At 43.5% G+C, this 14,591-nt stretch overlaps 1 protein-coding gene across 1 annotated transcript in view; it reads left to right on the top strand.

Annotated features, from left to right (window-relative positions):
- Nucleotides 1-14,352, top strand: part of MTX1 (metaxin 1) — a 205,550-nt gene extending 191,198 nt beyond the window's left edge. Inside the window, exons 4-8 of the mRNA XM_069650128.1 lie at nt 800-892; nt 1,596-1,778; nt 2,143-2,219; nt 13,134-13,288; nt 13,645-14,352. Of these exons, the coding sequence (XP_069506229.1) occupies nt 800-892; nt 1,596-1,778; nt 2,143-2,219; nt 13,134-13,288; nt 13,645-13,865 (729 nt within the window). The 3' untranslated portion in view covers nt 13,866-14,352. The remainder of the gene's footprint in view (nt 1-799; nt 893-1,595; nt 1,779-2,142; nt 2,220-13,133; nt 13,289-13,644) is intronic.
- The last annotated feature ends 239 nt before the right edge of the window (nt 14,353-14,591 follow it).

Raw genomic sequence — 14,591 nt, 5'->3', positions numbered from 1 at the left:
TTTTACACATCTAGAGCTCCCACACCAGTGTTCCCTACTCCGAACCCGATGAAATCCTCCAAAACACACCCTTTCACCCTCTTCAGCTTACCACGTTTCATGGATGCCCCAAATCTCTTGCACTGGCTGGTATTGCAATCTGCGGCTGTCGAAGACCTCAAATCACCACCGGCTGTACCGCTTTGGCTACAAAATATCAGAGTAGTCTTTCAGCACACTGGTGTAGCCCGGGGCCCTTTCAATCATCCTTCAGTGGGAGTCTGCGCCTGCATACCTTGCAGCTTCCTTGTTGAACCACAACTTCTTTTTCACCTTAACTGCAAAGCTTTCCACTTGCGTTTGGCCTATAGAGCATTGCATTTGGACTCAAATACTGTATCTGCACTAAGACTGTTTCTTCAACATTTAGTTTCTCCTGCGGAAGACACTGCCGTAACAACTTTATTTCTTAAATATTGCCTACCTGTAATAAACTGCATATGCTCTCCTGCACAAAGCCTATATGAAGAAAACGTTTTTACTGATCTATTTGGTGGGCATTCCCTTGCTGTTAGTTGTATGTAGCACTACCCTCATGCTTGTGTAGCCTTTTCTGCTATGGCACGTTTATCCCGTGGAAGAGTCTGGAATCTTCCTAGAATCCCTGCGACATAAGTGGATTGATCTTCTTGAACTGTACACGGAGTATAGGAATTCTTTGTAACAAAAGCCGTAATGTTGTGTTGCGTGTGGCTGTCAGTTCTGTGTGTCTGTGGCTCTTATGTCCAGGATGTAATGGATGTGTTTCTTTTTTCCCCAGAAATATAATGCAGACTATGACCTTTCGGCTACTCAAGGTGCTGATACTTTGGCATTTGTGTCCCTTCTGGAGGAAAAGCTGCTGCCGGCTTATGTAAGTGTCAGGAGCAAGGGTGTGCTGCTTCTGATCATAGTCATTAGGGCAAATAACGGGACACCTCACCTGAAATTGAGATGGCTTGTGTGTTGCTCTCCAGGAATACACTTAACGCCCAGGGAATGATCACATCTTCGGTGTTAAAAGATATTTCTGCGTTTGTTGAGGACAGCCAATTATAGTGACATGTATAACGCTCCTTTCAGCTTATCTAAAATGTCTCCTTTTGTCCTTTGTTCGTCTCCAGTATAGATCTCTCTGATTAATACCTATACCTACTACTGAAGATTTCCTGCACTAGACTGGATCTTCTGAGATCACTACAATTCACTAAACATCTTTGCCAGGCATATTTCCTTTGTTCAGGGAAAACGTGGTTTCCTTTGTCATCTTGTAGCATATGGTAAAACCATCCTCTTGCCACACATCACTAACCAGAACCCAGTTAATCACCGTCCAGTGACCCACCTTTTGGAAACGGATAGTTATTTTCTCGAGCACTATATGCACAAAATATATTTTTTCGTTCAGACTAAGCACTTCTTAATTCTTCTACCCCAGGACCTACATTAGAAGTGGGAAGTTCTGGTCACATAGATTTTCAACACTATGCCAGCACACCACGATCTAGGTGTATGTGCATGTGTAATGTGTGCCTAATGCATGTGTGTAATGCAAGCTGTGGTCTGTCCATATACAGATTCACACCTTCTGGGTCGATGCCAAGAACTATGTGGAGCACACACGGAAGTGGTACGCAGACGCCATTCCTTTCCCACTGAATTTCGTGCTCCCAAATCAAATTCACAAGCGTCACTTGGAACGGCTGCAGATGCTTCGAGGGGACAGGTGGATTGAAGATGAGGAGGAGCTTGAGAAAGAGGTGAGCATCAGCACCCTGCTCTGCACTCTATGCATCACATTGACAGTTTGTTTATCGTGCTCTGTACCTCTGTGCAGGTACTGTGCATCACACTTCCTTGAGCTCCTGTGCTGAGTCCCGCAACTGCATCTGGCATCCATAACCTTAATCTTACTCTAGGTCCTGCCCCATTCAAACGTCCTGCTCCCTTCCTATTACATTCTGCTCTGTGACCCCGCCTCATTCCTCCACCCTAGTTGCTGGGCCGCTACATACAGCTCTTATATAGAACTTCCTGTCTGTCTTCAAATTTGTAGTTCACCATGCCCTTTTAATGTGTGTTCCTTAACTGTTGAGCTGACACTAATCCGGAATCCATCTGCAGCTCTACAGGGAGGCCCAGGAGTGCATGACCAATCTCTCCCAGAGGCTGGGGACACAGAAGTTCTTCTTCGGGGACGCGTAAGTACCAAGGAGCAGAACATTACACTGAGATCCTTGTAAGACTTGGGACACATTGCAAAGAGCCTGTCAGCAATGCATTTTGATCTAATTAATGAACAGTGACAGTTTTTAAAGTGCACACCACTATTACCCAACTGCATGCTTTTCATTTAATTCACAATAATGTTAAAAGGCTATCTGGATCTCAGCTTGCAACTTGAAGATTGTTTGAAGGTGTAGGTGAATTAGCTCACAGAGCTATTTTACAGGATGAATACAAATTCCTCTTTAAACTGTGCACATTTCCAGCAGAGCTTTCAGTCATTTGTGGACAAGAAGCCCTTTTGGGTAACAACTCATGCGCACACCACATCTATTGGCGCCTGTGTCTGTCAGGAAGCGCTTTGCCAACCTGACGTAAGAGGTTGGAACCTTTTAGAGGAGCTTAGGAGCTTTGTCTTCTTAGTACTCAGTGGAAGAAGGATTTATGACGCAGACGCAGCCAGGAGGATGACTTGCCTATGCCAGAGTGGAGAGCCAGCCTTCCCTGAGGATGATCTCTTTACAAGATGCTTCAGGGGCTGAGGGAAAGAACTGTGGTTATACCTTGGAACCTCCACTCTCCTAGTAACCCCTGCATGCAAACGTTCTAAGGGCAAGCCATCTAGGACAACCGAGTTACCTAGGATAACTAGGCTCTCTTTAGACTATGTTGCATTTTCCGTTTTTACAGCAGGTCTTCAATTCCCTCAGACACCCAAGACTATCCTTAAAGAAAACAAAATAAAACTGCACACTCCATAGAACCCTCATCTGTCTGGATACCAAAGTCATCTTTTAGAGCAACTTGATACATCACTTTCTCCTTGAGGCTCAGATGCCTTGGGCACATAATACACATCCTCAAAGACAAAGCTGTTTTTCCCCACCTGGTGTTCCCTTTGCACATGCTGGCTATTCCCCAGGACTGTATGCCCCAGAGTCTCCATGTTACATATTTATCATTTGTGTGCAAAGTTTGGCAGAGTGAGCTAAGGTGCAGTCTGGCTTTTTAATGTTACTGACTGCGTGCTCCGACTTTGCTTTCTTAACTGGATTTCAGCAACTACCAAGACTTGAGTGTTTCTCTGGCGATCAGCTCAGAGTAAAACTGACACCATGATCAGCTGTGAGCCAGCGCAGGTTACTGTCTGGACTCTGCTGTTTTCACTGAATCACCTTCCGTGGGCTAATTCATTCCATCTGTTTGATCGGGCTGCAGCTACTCTGCCTAATTGTTTTTCACACTACAAACAGGAAGGCACAGCACGTAGCACTCGCATGAAGTTTGGCGGAGTGAGGCAGTGTGAGCTATGGTGCAGTCTGGCAATCCGGCAGTAAAGGTAAGGCATTTGGAACTACCTTGATCACAAACACACCACTGCAAGAATTATATTTTTGCGTACTGCAGCCGGCTTACTGTCAGTTGGCCAAGTGTTCGAATACCAGGTATACGGTTTGAGAAGCCACACTGCCGCCTTATTGTGTAAGTCGCAATTGAATACTAAAATGGGGAAAACAAAATGGATTCTGTACTGTGGTACCCCCATGAAACCCCAGCACTTTTTGGATGACTATGCACAGAAAAGAACAGTGGCGTTTGGAAAGGCTGAAACGGTGGGGAAAATACATCAAAAATACATCACACAGAGCTAACTACTTTTCCAGAGCATACTTCTGATACCATTGGCTCTTCTCAGTTGAACACTGATGACAGTGGTGCATCATGTACATAAGAGCATATTGATGCAGAGGATGTAAATATGTGTAGAAACGCAGATCGGATTTCAGATGTTTCAGTCCTTGCCCCTACAGGGTCACGTGAACTTGCAAAACGGGTATGTTTGTCTTTGGTGCCCCGTTTGCCGAACAGTCCAGTGTGAGAAGTCTCACTACACAGACCTGCAGAAAAGAAGCCTATGCTTTTCTCCCCAACCCCTTTCAGAAAAACAGGTGTTCCTGATATTTTTCCTACAGCAGAGTCTTCGCCCAATAGGATGGGAGGGGGAGAGCAGCAGACTGCAGGATTATAATAAATCTGGCACTTCTAAAGGTGAGCATATTATAGATTCTTTCTCATTTCCTGAAGAATTTTGAATTCTATTGATAAAGGCCATGACTCTGTCCAGAATGAAGGGAAATACGGATGGAGCTCTGCAATCTCTGTGCTAAAATGCATTTTATTGAGGGGTATGTGCTGGCAAGTGGCCACATGCTTACAACATCTTCAGACACATTACAGCCTGGTGGGGTGGCCTTGATTGGAGGCACTCCGGTGGACAGAAGAACAACTCTGAAATCCATAAGCTGCCAGACTGGTACCTGCCCATGAATTGGAGCATGTTTCAGCGATCCAAGATATTAACGAGGTTGATGCACAGCCAGAGAACGTGTATTTTAAGGTTGTTGATGATACTATAGACCGTGTCCCTGCCATGGATGTGGCAGAGGAAGTTTGCTCTGGAGAATCACTTTCAGCTTCAAAAAGGGAGGAAAATATAAAATCTAAGAACATTAAGAATGCTCAACAGAAAAACAACAAAAAGGGCTCCCAGAAGTTCCTCCGTTCACTTAAAGTGTGCAGGGATCATTGAGGGAACCCACTGTAGCATTAACTTTGGGTTCAAATGTTTTTCAGTAAGAACAGGGGAAGAGGCAGGCCCTAGTAATGTATCTTTACCTCCAATATCCCAGCACCAGGATCCCCAAAGGGGGAAGTCAGTGAAGTTTCAAAATATCATTAATAAACAATCCAATGGCCTTATCACTATCTTTTTTAAGCCTAAACGAGCGATAATGCCGTTTAGTCAACTGGTGCTGTTGTCTATTCTGGATCATGAAACAGCCGAGGAAAAAGGTTAGGCACCAGGAGGCAGATTGTAATGAAATAGAACTAGGGCAGGATTCTGTGGTAAAAGAGACTAGGTGTCAGTTAGTGGGTCCTTTGCTACCTAAGTCTAATCCAATAGCCCTTTTGCCACCTATTGTACAAGCAAGCATGCCTGAAAACATGTACCGAATGTTTATGTCAGTGAAAGAGCGTAGGAAGAAAACCTTAACCCAGTTAACTCCAGCAGTCAAAGCAGAGGGGGGGGACACTTAGTCCAACAAGATTACAAAACACCTAATACTTTAAAATTGCCCAGCATTGACGATTTGCTTGTGGGGCCCAAGGGCAATGGTATTGAACCAGCTCTTGAGGATCAGAGGGGGGCTGACTTTTGGTTACCGGCAAAATATACTTGGGCTAACTCGGTGTTAGACTCAACCTTGGATTACATGTTTATTTACAGTGATTTAGTAGCTACATGTGGGAATCTCCTGATTGCCTCTAGAGAAGGTAGTGGCCATCGTCAAGTTATAGTGAATATGCATCTAATGATCAGGCCAAACTTGAAAGAAATCCACTGTTTCAGCCTAGAAATAAGGGATAGAGACCATGCAATCCTCTGGCGGCTGTCCTTGGCTTTTAGGTTCAATGCCAAAGTGTATGATTGGTATGAGGAGGGTATATCTGCAAGGCTTGAACTGGTTAGTTCTGTAGTCTCAATTCAAGATCTCTTGAGATGTCTGGTGCCTATCATAAATCTGGATAAGGCTCCGGTATCTGGAAAGCATTTGCTTACATTTACTCTGACAATAAGGTAAAGAAAAAAGGGAACTCAGATCCAATAACCGCTTAACTATTAAGCACGGCTGGAATTGTACACAAAGTTAAACTGAAACAGACATACAGGAATTGGCAGAAGACCTTTCAGGCACACAATGTATCAAAAAGATGCTGATTCAATGTTGAACGCTCCTGGTATGGGGGTGCTATTTTGGTCATTATTAAAATCATTAGACCAACAACAAGCCTTGCAGGTACAACCTATCTCGGGACTGATTTGGGAAGACCATTTTGAGGATCTGTACCGAGATAGAAATTGGCCTAATTGTGTGGCCCAGTTTGATCCCACCCAATATAGAGACATGGCTTCTTTTAACATCTTGGATATAGATGAGCAAGACATTAATGGCGCAATTATGAAGGCCAAAAACTCTAATCCCCCAGGGCCTGATGGCTTGACTTTGAAATCTAATCATTCTCTTTGGGCTAGAGCCCTGCTTGATCTGCTTAAGAACATCATGAGAATATCTATTTTTCCCCCATCATGGTTAGACACAATTGCAGTGGTTGTATACAAAGCAGGAGATCGACTGAATTCAAATAACTATCGGCCGATCTCGTTGCAGGATGTCTCGTACAAAAACTTTTCAAAATGTTTGTTGAAGGCACTCGGCTCTTGGGCAAAGGAAGGACACTGCTTCGACCCTTACCAATCAGGGTTTAGACAATACGTCACTGATCTGCCTAGTGCTGAGGCTTCTAGTTTACCAGGCAGCAGAGAACATTGTATTTTGCCTTCTTAGATATAAGCAAAGCCTTCGATTGCATCAATAGGAACAAACTATGGAGTAAAATGCGGAAAAGGGATGTCCCCCCCATTACTTTCCATGCTGGTGGCATTACATTCGTGCATAAGGGTTCGAATAAAATTAGACCAAACTGGAACACTCTCGAGGATTACGCCAGCGGTGCGTTATGGCCCCATTTTTGTTTAACATGTATATTGTTGACATTGGCGATTCCCAGGGGGAGGTGAGAACAAATCCCCCCAAGATTGGGTATGCATAGGGTTAATTATCCTCTCTGTGTTGATGGCCAGGTGCTTATTGACTATACTCCAATTGGGCTGCAACGCTCATTGGAGGCGGTTTGTAGGTACTTTAAAGGCTTTGATTTTAATCTTAACTCCAAATCAAAGGTTATGATGCTGAACTCGGAGGGGGGGGGAGAACAGCAAGGCAACAGTATAATTGGAATATTGATGATCAATCCCTGGATGTGGTTAAATATTTGGGTGTTCACCTGCGTGATAAGGCCTCTCAGTCCTTTAGAACGGCACTGTTGAAATCCTTAGGAAGTACGCCGGCTCAGATGAAAGTAGTAGACAAAAGATTTGGTAGATTTCCGTTAAAAGCAATACTAACAATGTACAATCAAAACATTTTGCTATGATAAAAAAAAAACAAGGGGCTGAGATCCTGGAGGATGGCTGGAATTGGGCAAGCCTGGAGGCACCCATTTGGAAGAAGGTGCTTGGTGTCCCTGTTGGGACTCCTTATGCTGCTGTCCGCCAGGAACTCGGCTTGGTGTCACTTAATTCACTAATTGAATGGAGAGGACTGTTACTGTTAAAATCCATCTTGTTACCTCCAGAAAATAAGTTTTTGACGTTCTTCACAAGCTATCGACAAGCCACACATGTACAATTTTGAATGCGTGGGTGGCCACTACGAAGCTCATATTGGTCAAACTAGACTCTTGTGAGGACGAGTTAATGTATCACACACTAAGGGTTAAGGCACACAATACATTACAGCCACACCAGAAAAACATCCCTCACTGGCTAGTCGGAGGATCATGCTGAAAATAAAGTTTAATTTGTTCCCTACACTAGACGTTTTGGGGGCTAGAACTAAAATCCCTAGGCACTGGGGATTGTGCCAGTACAGTACTAGAGACACTGAGACGCTAAAACACTTAACGATAGCATGCTCTGCTTTGGCGGAATGTCGCTAAAATTTCTAATTGTGGGAGGTCAGAAATTCAAGTTGATTCGGGTAGATTATGGTATTGCTTGTTGATGAACCCAGGGACTAAACTCTTGATAGACTTAATGCCTTCTATATCATATACATTAAATTGCTGAATCGCTGATAGATTTTATAATTGATTTAAACTGTGCACTTTATATAATGATTATTTCTATTGGAATAGTTTTTAGTACTGTATAACAATGGTGTTTTTAAATCTATGGGAAATATAGAATTTAGTGTATTTACTCTGTTAAATGTAGGCTGTAGATAAAAAAAAATCCATATGATTTGAGTACTAGGAAAACATGAGTAGGAATGTAGTGAGTTAATTGCCTAGGGAACTTTGAATTATGGATTATGCATAATGATTTTTGCACTAGGATGTAATTGTGATGTAGGTAGTGCATTAATTTTATATACATGGTTTAGGTAGTGAAAATATAGAATATGAATTTAGTAATTGCATCGATTAGGGAATTCTGAATTTTAAACGTGTACTAACCTAACATAATTAATTATATTGTCCTATATGTTAAAATAGTTGACGTGTAATACTTGTTATCTGATGTGCAATATCTGTGTTATAAAATGTGTTTTATTGTTAAGGTTGTGAAAAGCTTTTTCTGTGTGGAAATTATATCACCATAAAATATTGCCTCAAATATTATACCTTACAAGCCCCAGCTAACCTCCTGCAGAATCCTATAAAAGTCTCACCTACAGCTGATGACGCTCCAGACACCTGAAAGCCTCCTGAACGATCTCCTGTGGAATCGTCTGCAGACCCAAGTCAATCTCCTTTGAAATTCCCTGATCTGAGCCAAAAACCTACAATGTGCTCTATAGATGCTACTCATGTCGGCGAGCAGCAGAATACCAAGCACACGCCTCATCCATGCCTGCCTTCTGCAGAATTTCATGTTACTCCTTACCAACTCCTTTAGAATTGGAGGCACCTTACTTTGATGAGCCTCAGACAGTGACAATGTAAGAAAGTGTACTGGGATGTTTGGAGAAGGAAAAGTGCGTATGTAATTAACTTGCTTTAGCTAAGCTCCCACAGTCCTGTCGCAGAGTTTGCAGACTGGGGCAGGCAGTAAGGCTCTTTGACAAAACCTTTTGGGTCACCTCTGGTAATGTTAGCCATGCTCAAATGACAAAAGCTCCCCCACAGCTGCTACAGAGGCAGGTTTAACCAACTGAAAATTCATTACCGCTAAGCGGTAATGTCCGAACTACAAGCCTTCTATGAATATATAACTTTAATTTGCATCAAACATTGAGGAAATGTAACTAAATAAATATTGATGTTACAATCAAGGAAAAGTTATATTATTGGGATTAGTACTGTGCACTGCTTTAATCAGAAGTCAACGACCCCAAAATATCTTTCCATGAAAAAACAGTTTCCATTTCCAATTAACCCCCACTGCATTTCTTCCCCCAAACTTTAATTTCTGCTCAGAGCATTTAGATGTAAAAGAAAACCCTCTTACTCAGCCTTCCCATCCAACACAAACTCTCCACCTCTTTCCTGCCAGTCTGTTCCTGCCAGTCTGTTCCTCCCATAACAAGAAGACTTTCTGCTCTCCTTCCCGCCCTTCAACCAAACCCCCTGCAGTTCCTACTTATATCTCTCCTTCTACTTCCTTGCCCTGTCTGCTCTTCCTGCCACAGGATTGACCTGACTGCTTGAAACCATGTTGCAGTGTTTCACTGCTTTTTTTACGTTAAAACATTTTGTTGTTTTACCTTTTTCTTTTTTAAAGTTAATTTAAAATTTTGCGAAGGACATTTTAAGAATTGTACTTACGGCCTAAAATATTTCTAAACTAGGTTAGCTCTTTTTACAAAACATATTTTATTAGGTTTTCAACAGAGCAATTACTATTTTATATTCTAAAACTGATCTTAAAAAACAAAACAAGTATAAGGTGGGGAGGGCGAGTAAGAATAGGAAGGTTTAGCCCTACCTTTCCATAGTCACAATATCTGGTTTCTGCTATTATCTGTAATTTATTTATGAATTAAACACAGTCAAACTTTGAAATTCCAACTTTTTACAGTTAGTAAAGTTGACAAGCGATTTTGCTGAAGTTTACACATATCTCACAGTATTCTTCTATAGTTTAATTTAAATTGTTACTTTAGTTTAATGTATTTATCAGTACTCTGAACATCAATTTGAAAAGTTTCATCATTTTAAAAACAAAGTTAAATAAAAAGATATTTATGACCGCAAACCTGCATTTCACCTATGTATGTATATTGATATTGATATTTTATTTCTATCGTGCTCAAGTGTTTCAGAGCGTGACAAGGCAAGGGAGGGGAGCAGGGGAGAACAAAACAATGAATAATAATCTTGCCCCTGTCATGAAGATCTATTTGAAGCCTAAAACCAAGCGTAATTCTTGGTATGACTCTGACCTAGCTACACTCAAACATAAGTGTAGGGCTGCCAAGAGGAAATGGAGGGCTTCTTTCTCATCCTCTGACAAACTTTCCTGCCGCCTACTCCAACCTCAATACTGTCTCTCTGTATGCACCAAAAAGCGAGTCCATATTCAAGCCTGTGTCGCTGCGGCATCTCACAAAACGGCCGAACTGTTTAAAATCTGCAAGGAGCTGGCCAACCCTGATGCAGTATCCACCCCTCCTCTCGCCTCTCATGCTCTTTGCAATGACCTTGCCTTACACTTTATCTCTATAACCCAGGACATCTTGACCTCACTCTCCTCATCCCCCGCCCCTGTCCCCTCTCACTCTCTGCTCGTTGACCCACCCTCAGCTACCCCTCGTCCCTCTTTCTCTGCCTTTCAAGTCCTAGACAAGTCCGATCTATGAAAGCCTCCTCAAGACAGGTCCATCCCTGCTCCTCCAAAAAGACCACATCGATACCCTTGCTCTGGCCCTCGCCGATTTCTGCAACCTCTCTTCTTCCTCTGGATCATTCCCGTCCCCTCTGAAGCACTCCCTTGTGCATCCTCTCCTCAAGAAACCCACTGCTGATCCCTCTTGTCCAGCTAACTATCGCCCAATTTCCATTGCTCCCTTTTTGGGTAAGCTTCTGGAAAAGCTTGCTATCTCTCAGCTTAACCTTCATTCTGACTTGGTTGGCTCTCTCCATGATCACCAATCTGGCTTCAGCGCTGCCAGAAGTACAGAAACTGCTCTCCTGAACATCCGTGAAGACCTGCTCTCTAACCTTGACTCCAACACTCCCTCTGTCCTCATCCTACTTGATCTCTCCTCTGCTTTTAACACGGTCAACCATACCACATTGCTAAATCGTGTCCGTGACAACCTGGGTATCACCGATTAGGCTCTAGCCTGGCTGACCTCTTTTCTCTCTGATCAACCATCCCAGGTACAACTTGCGTCCTTCCTATGCTCTATCCCCCTCTCTACCTGCGGTGTTCCCCAGGGGTCTAACCTCTCACCCTGGCTTTTCAATCAATACCTGGCAACTCTCGCCTACTGCATTTCCATTTTCTGCTCAAATTTCCAGTGTTATGCCGACGACACCCAACTCATTTTCAGGCTTCCCTCAGCCACCTCCTCTCCTTCCCTCATCTCTGATTGACTAATCGCCATTCAAAATTGGTGTGCCGCAAATGATCTTTGTTTAAACGCCAACAAGACTGAGATCCTCCTCATTGGTACACCCCCTCCATCCTTTCCCCTCGCTCTCTGGCCGGCCTCCCTTGGCCCTCCCACTGCCCCTACTGGCGAAGCTAAGAACCTTGGGGTCATCTTTGACTCCACACTTTCCTTCTCCGCACACATCTCGGATGTCTCCGAAAAATCAAACTTCTTACTGCACCTCCTTAAAGGCACTCTTCCTTTCCTCTCCTTCCCACAGAAGCTCCTTGTCTCCCAAGCTCTGATTCTCTCTAGGTTGGACTACTGTAACAGCCTCTTTCTAAATCTACCTTCCTCCACTCTCTGCCCTTTACAACTAATCCAGAACAGGACTGCGAGACTTGTCCTGGGCCTAAAGCCCTGGGATCGTATCTCCCCAGCTCTGAAATCCCTTCATTGGCTCCCTGTGGTTGCAAGGATTACATTCAAAACCCTCTGCATTATCCACAAGGCTTTCTGGGGCCTGGGTCTAAAATACCTTCAGCTATCCCTCTGCAAATACCTCCCCTCTCGAGCTGACCCCGAGATTCTTAGCCTCGCAGGTGAGGGTAGGAGGAGGGCCAAGGGAGGCCGGCCAGAGAGTGAGGAGCAAGGAGACTTTGTTTATTAAAAGAATTATGGCAAATCAACCTTTGGGTGCGAGAACTTGATGTACCCTCTGCTCTGCTTCCAACTTCAAACGTCGTGCTTGTAAGGCACAGATGTAATCTCAAGTGGGCTGGCTATTCCCACACTCCTCTTTCATGGGGTCCTTGCCCAATATTTGGATGCAATTTCAGTGTGGCAAAGGAATGGTATATACCTAATCAAAGGTGATGGGTGGTATTACGTGAAGTAGAACAATTGTGCGTGTAATTTAGCCTGTTAAAACAGTAGGTAACCACCATTAGTTTGTCAAGATTAACCACCTTTATAACTTCAGAATAATCAGAAAATGAGAGAAAAAAGCTAGACATATTTCGGGGAGTTCCATATTTACATACCGACTCTGGGAAACCCACCTCTTAATGTTTGCGGCCATGATATTTTTAGTTTGATCTTGTTGGGTCTGAGGGTTGCACACAAATGCCTTAAGGTGTTTTTTTAAATCCGGTTTTTCAGGTTATGAAAAAATTGTATTTGGAGCATCACCTCTCCTTCCCCCGCTGGTATAACCACATATGTAAATAAAGCCTTGTGCAATTCCAAGGCCCAGTGTTTTCACATGTAGGTGTGTAGCTTTTAAAGTAAAATCCGTAGTGCGCTTTCCAAACTATATTTGACAGCATGTTGCCTAAATACTTTTCTTTACATACTCGGGGAAGGAATGCAGTACATTACTCAAACACATGGAAGATGGTGGCAAAACTACAAAAAGGTCTCATCTCCTATTGGAGGGTTTAGCCTTATGCAGAATTCCTATGAGACCCCAACCTTTGATAGGCTTATGCATAATTCCCATTGATTAGCGGCTGACGACAACGATAATGGTGAAAGTCTGCAATGTATAAATGCATATACATCTGTTAATTTCATGAAGATACTGCAGATTCTTGATCTGTTCTGTTGTAGCAGCTGAAGCTTGTCCCCTCTTCCCTGTTGCTGATTTCCTATTTTCTGTTTCAGCCCGGCCTCTCTGGATGCTCATGTCTTCAGCTACTTGGCCCCACTCTTGAAGGTTCAGCTTCCTAACCGTAAATTGCAGCAGCACTTGAAGTCCCTGGACAATCTCTGCAACTACTGTGCATCCATCCTCAGCATCTACTTTGCCTGTGAGGGAGGTAAGAGTAGGACCTTGTGCAGCACTAGCAGAGGGTGGTTTCTGTAGCAGTGTGTAGCGCAGTTCTATGAAATTGTGTGCAACAACTAACCATAAGCTGGTATGGCTAAAATAGTCAAGTTACATGTCACATATTTTCTCAATTTGTGCCTTGCTCTTCCCCACCCCCGGAATGGCTTTTGGAAGCCCAACCCTGCCAAAAAATCACCCAAGAACAATTTGTCCTATTTCTTTATTCAGCTGCCTCTACCAGGTGCATCACCACACCTAAACCCTTCATATCGGGCCAGTCCTTTTCAGTGGTTGTACCCCTTTTCTTAGTCTCTTGCTTACTGCTTTTCCATCTTTTCCTCTTAGACGGACCCTATGCACCCATAAAGACCCACGCTGAAGAGACTCCGGACTCTGATGAAGAGCCCCACAAGCGACGCAGCCAGGTGCTCTCAGTCATGGTGGGAGTGGTGGCCATGATTGGGTATGCGCTGCTCAGTGGTATTGTCTCCATACAGCGGGTCTCAGATGGTGACGTGCGAAGCCGTGGGATAACTATGGATGATGATGATGAAGAAGAGGAGTAATCAGTACATAGGTCCATGAAGGCCACCACCCATGAGCTCCAGCAGACTGGGTCATTTGAAGCCTTTCTTACACCTGAAAGTCTTGCGGGTTTCACGGTCCCGCAGACATCAGGTGGCACGCCTTTGAGGACTAAAAAGGACAATTCCACGCTCATGTGAATTAGTAGTCACCTACAAGACAAAAGGGGACCGTCCAGTGGCTATGTGACATGAACAGGTTTCTTTCCAAAGAAATTCTTTACCACATCTAATTTAACCCTATTTATTTTGTCATGTAACTGAAAGTTCCACTTCTACCTGTATTTTACCCAGATGACTGAAGATTCCACTTCCTTTCAGCATGGAAACCTGCCTGCATTGATAGGAAATCACACCTCCATTCCATTTGGAAGCTAGTCCGGAAGTCCTATCTAACTATTGTTCTTGTGAACGTGACAATCAAATCTTGTGAAAGCCTTTTAGATTAAAAGGAACACTTGCCCACATATTTTCCTGTTAAGAAATGTTTTCCAAAAGAAGTATTTGTCCCTGCGCTCTCACCAAGATCCGCAAAAATAGTGAAGAATTTTGGGCTGAGGTAAAAACTAGTTAAAAGCTATGAGGGAAGGATGAGCCTGATCCTTGAAGAACAGGCACAATCTTTAAAGGCATCATCTCAAAATGCTGAGTTAATCCTCTTTGTCTGCATTTGTTATAGTATTAGGTGATATGGTATCTGGGTGCTGC

Source organism: Ambystoma mexicanum, chromosome 1p (genome assembly GCF_040938575.1).
Source record: "Ambystoma mexicanum isolate Mex_15411 chromosome 1p, UKY_AmexF1_1, whole genome shotgun sequence".
NCBI classification, from domain to species: Eukaryota; Metazoa; Chordata; class Amphibia; order Caudata; family Ambystomatidae; genus Ambystoma; species Ambystoma mexicanum.
Note: the sequence above shows the minus strand (reverse complement) of the source record. Positions and strands in the feature narration are given on the sequence as shown.